The 2930-nt window shown below is 49.4% G+C and overlaps 1 protein-coding gene across 1 annotated transcript in view; it reads left to right on the top strand.

Annotated features, from left to right (window-relative positions):
* LRRFIP1 (leucine rich repeat (in FLII) interacting protein 1) overlaps positions 1-2930 on the top strand; it is a 114189-nt gene that overhangs the window by 73226 nt on the left and 38033 nt on the right. Inside the window, exons 6-7 of the mRNA XM_011980299.1 lie at positions 1959-1994; positions 2787-2912. Coding sequence (XP_011835689.1) covers positions 1959-1994; positions 2787-2912 — 162 coding nt within the window. The remainder of the gene's footprint in view (positions 1-1958; positions 1995-2786; positions 2913-2930) is intronic.

Consider the following 2930-nt stretch of genomic DNA (forward strand, 5'->3'; position numbering starts at 1 on the left):
TCTGATCAGAGTCTGCCTTGGTACTCATCTGACCGGAGTTTCCCTTGGTGCCCATCTGATCAGAGTCTGCCTTGGTGCCTCCAAGTACACAGTTAGGCTGATGTGGCATGCACATCTGAAAAAATAACTCTAGATGTGCATTTTGACACGTCAGCAAATGCAGGTGGTGTGGGCCACAGCTGGAGAGCGCCGTCTTCACTGCAGTATATATAGCTGGGCCGCACCCAGCGTGAGAATGGACATCAGGGAGGAGAGCTGTAAGCCCCTGGGATTGTGGACAGCTCCCATGAACACATGGTCTTAGACAGGGCCTTGGGTGGGTCCTTAGCAGCTGTGGCTAAGTGGGCAGAGGGACCACCCCACCACCACCCTGCCCAAAGGGCTTATTTAGCAAAGGGGAGAGAGGCCAGCCTGCCCCTGGCTGCATCCTACTGGCCTGAAAGATGTGGCCTCTCTGCCCCCATTTCCGCTCCTGCTCTTGGGACACAGGAGACTGGTTCAATGAAAGTAGAAAGTTTATTTTTGAAGACCCGGGTGTAGGGTGGGTGGGTGAGACCATGTGATGGCTTTGGGAGCCAGGCCGCAGGGCTTAGCTTGGATCTGTTGAGTAGGAGACCCTTGAACGTGGCCACCCTGAGCTAAGAGCTGGCCTTGGATTTTGCTTTCTTTTGGATTAACCGAGTATTTTGTGGGATTCCATTTGATCCCTTAACTGGCTGACCAGCTGTGACTCCTGGTTATATTGTTTTAGTGCTGTTCCAGGTGTCCTTGGAGAAGTTGAAGTTACAAGGAGTTTGCAGGAGGGAAGGGGGCAGTTAGTGAGCCTTTCTGGTGGGGCCGGATGGTGAGGGCAGGGGCATCTGGTCCAGCGTGGACTCGGGCCATAGATGGAAAGTGGTCATTTGGAGGTCACCATCTCTCTGGCACCCTGACCATAGCACCTGCACCCCTGTACTGAGCTGCTGGTCCCCGGCACCAGCGTCTGTGCAGATCAAGTGTTGGTGAGCCGTGGCCTTGGCAGCTCTCCATCAGGATTTCTCAAGCTTCATTCTGAATTATCTCTGTGTGAGCTCACAAGGGTGACTGCAGAGTCCCAGGTCACCGCTCAGATCTGCTGAATCAAGCCTATGGTCTGCAGTTGCCGGGCATGTCTTTGGCTGATTTTCTGACAACCAAAGTGAAAAAGTTCTGAGCTACAGGAAGCTGGGTTGAAGACATGATGGGGGAAACCATGATTAGTTGACAGCTTTTCCCAGAGAGTTTGGAGACAAACTCAATCTTGGTAACCTTCCTAGTGGGTTTATGTTAAGAACATTCAATATGGGAAAAAAAAAAAAAAAAAAGCAGCACTCCAGGTAATTAATATTTGTTTAAACAACGCTTCCCCACCCTGAGCCCCACAAAAAAAAAAAAAAAAAAAAAAAAGAATCGCATGGCTGTTGGCAGGAGGCCTCCATTGCTTCCCTGTGGTCCTCTCCACAAAAAAAAAAAAAAAAGAAAGAAAGAAAGAGAAACAAATAAGCCTGTCTTTTGTTGGGTCCTGAGCCAAGAAAGAAGTAACCCCACTACCAGCCTCTGCCTCTTGTCCTGAGACATCCTTATGGTGCAGGGCCATCTCCAGGGTCCGTTCCTCATGTGCACCCCCTCTTGTAGTTCCACAGCCTGCTGTGGGTCCCAGTGAGACTCCTACCTGAGGACAGGAGAAGAGGGTCCTCAGGGACGTCCAAATGAGGACATGAGAAGAAGGGGCCTCACAGACGTCCAAGTAGGAGAAGTGGGAAAAGCCAAATTTGGAGGATCCCACTTTTCTGCTTCTAAATTACTAAGGAAGCGAATGTTTTGTTTTTGGGTGTGTGTGGGTTTTGGTTTTTTTTTTTTTATCATTCTTAGCCCCTATCTTCATGTTATCCATTTAACGCTTTTAAAGTATTTAATATGTTGTCCATTTTCCTCTACAGGTAGAAGACAGACCAGAAAAAGATTTTACTGAGAAGGTAAGGAATCATTCATAAACCTAGAGGGTCCCAAAAGTTGTGGATGAAATTGATAAGAAAATATGTTGCTTGGTCTTTTTAATAAAGATGTTCTCCAGTGAGGGAATGGACTAGAAAGCGGCCCACCTAACCTGGCGTCACCTCCCTGTAGGTAGGCCACCGGGAGTCCTGTCCAGTGTGCGTTAGACCCTGCAGAGCAGGGAGGCGTTTATGATGGGCCCCACCGTGGAGTTTAGGGTTAATCCAGCTGACCACAGAGCATCCAGGAGGTGCCTGGAAATGATCCTCTCCTTATAGCTTAGCATAAGTCCATGAAGAGCTTCCAATTTGGAAATGGAATTAAAGTAACAGTCCTGTGATGTTAGATTTACATGCAGTTTTGGTTTTGTCTAAAATCGCGTCTGGGTTAGTCCGTTCTCACACTGCCATAAAGAACTTTCCTAAGACTGGGTAATTGACAAAGAAAAGAGCTTTAATTGACTCCCAGTTCCGCATGGCTGGGGAGACCTCAGGAAACTTACAATCATGGTGAAAAGAGAAGCAGGCACCTTCTTCACAAGGCCACAGGAGAGAGAACATTTGCAGGAGGAACTGTCGAACACTTACAAAACCGTCAGATCTCCTGAGAGCCCACTCACTGTCGTGAGAACAGCATGGGGGAAACTGCCCCCGTGATCCAGTCACCTCCCACCAGGTCCCTCCCTCGCCCTGTGGGGATTATGGGGATTGTAATTCCAGATGAGATTTGGGTGGGGACACCCATATCAGCATCTGATCCTCTTAACGTTCCAGGGGTCTCGTAACATGCCAGGCCTGTCTGCAGCCACGCTGGCCTCTCTGGGTGGGACTTCCTCTCGGAGAGGCAGCGGAGACACCTCCATCTCCATCGACACCGAGGCGTCCATCAGGGAAATCAAGGTGAGATGCTCTCTTCTT

Source organism: Mandrillus leucophaeus, unplaced genomic scaffold (assembly GCF_000951045.1).
Source record: "Mandrillus leucophaeus isolate KB7577 unplaced genomic scaffold, Mleu.le_1.0 Scaffold21, whole genome shotgun sequence".
NCBI lineage: Eukaryota > Metazoa > Chordata > Mammalia > Primates > Cercopithecidae > Mandrillus > Mandrillus leucophaeus.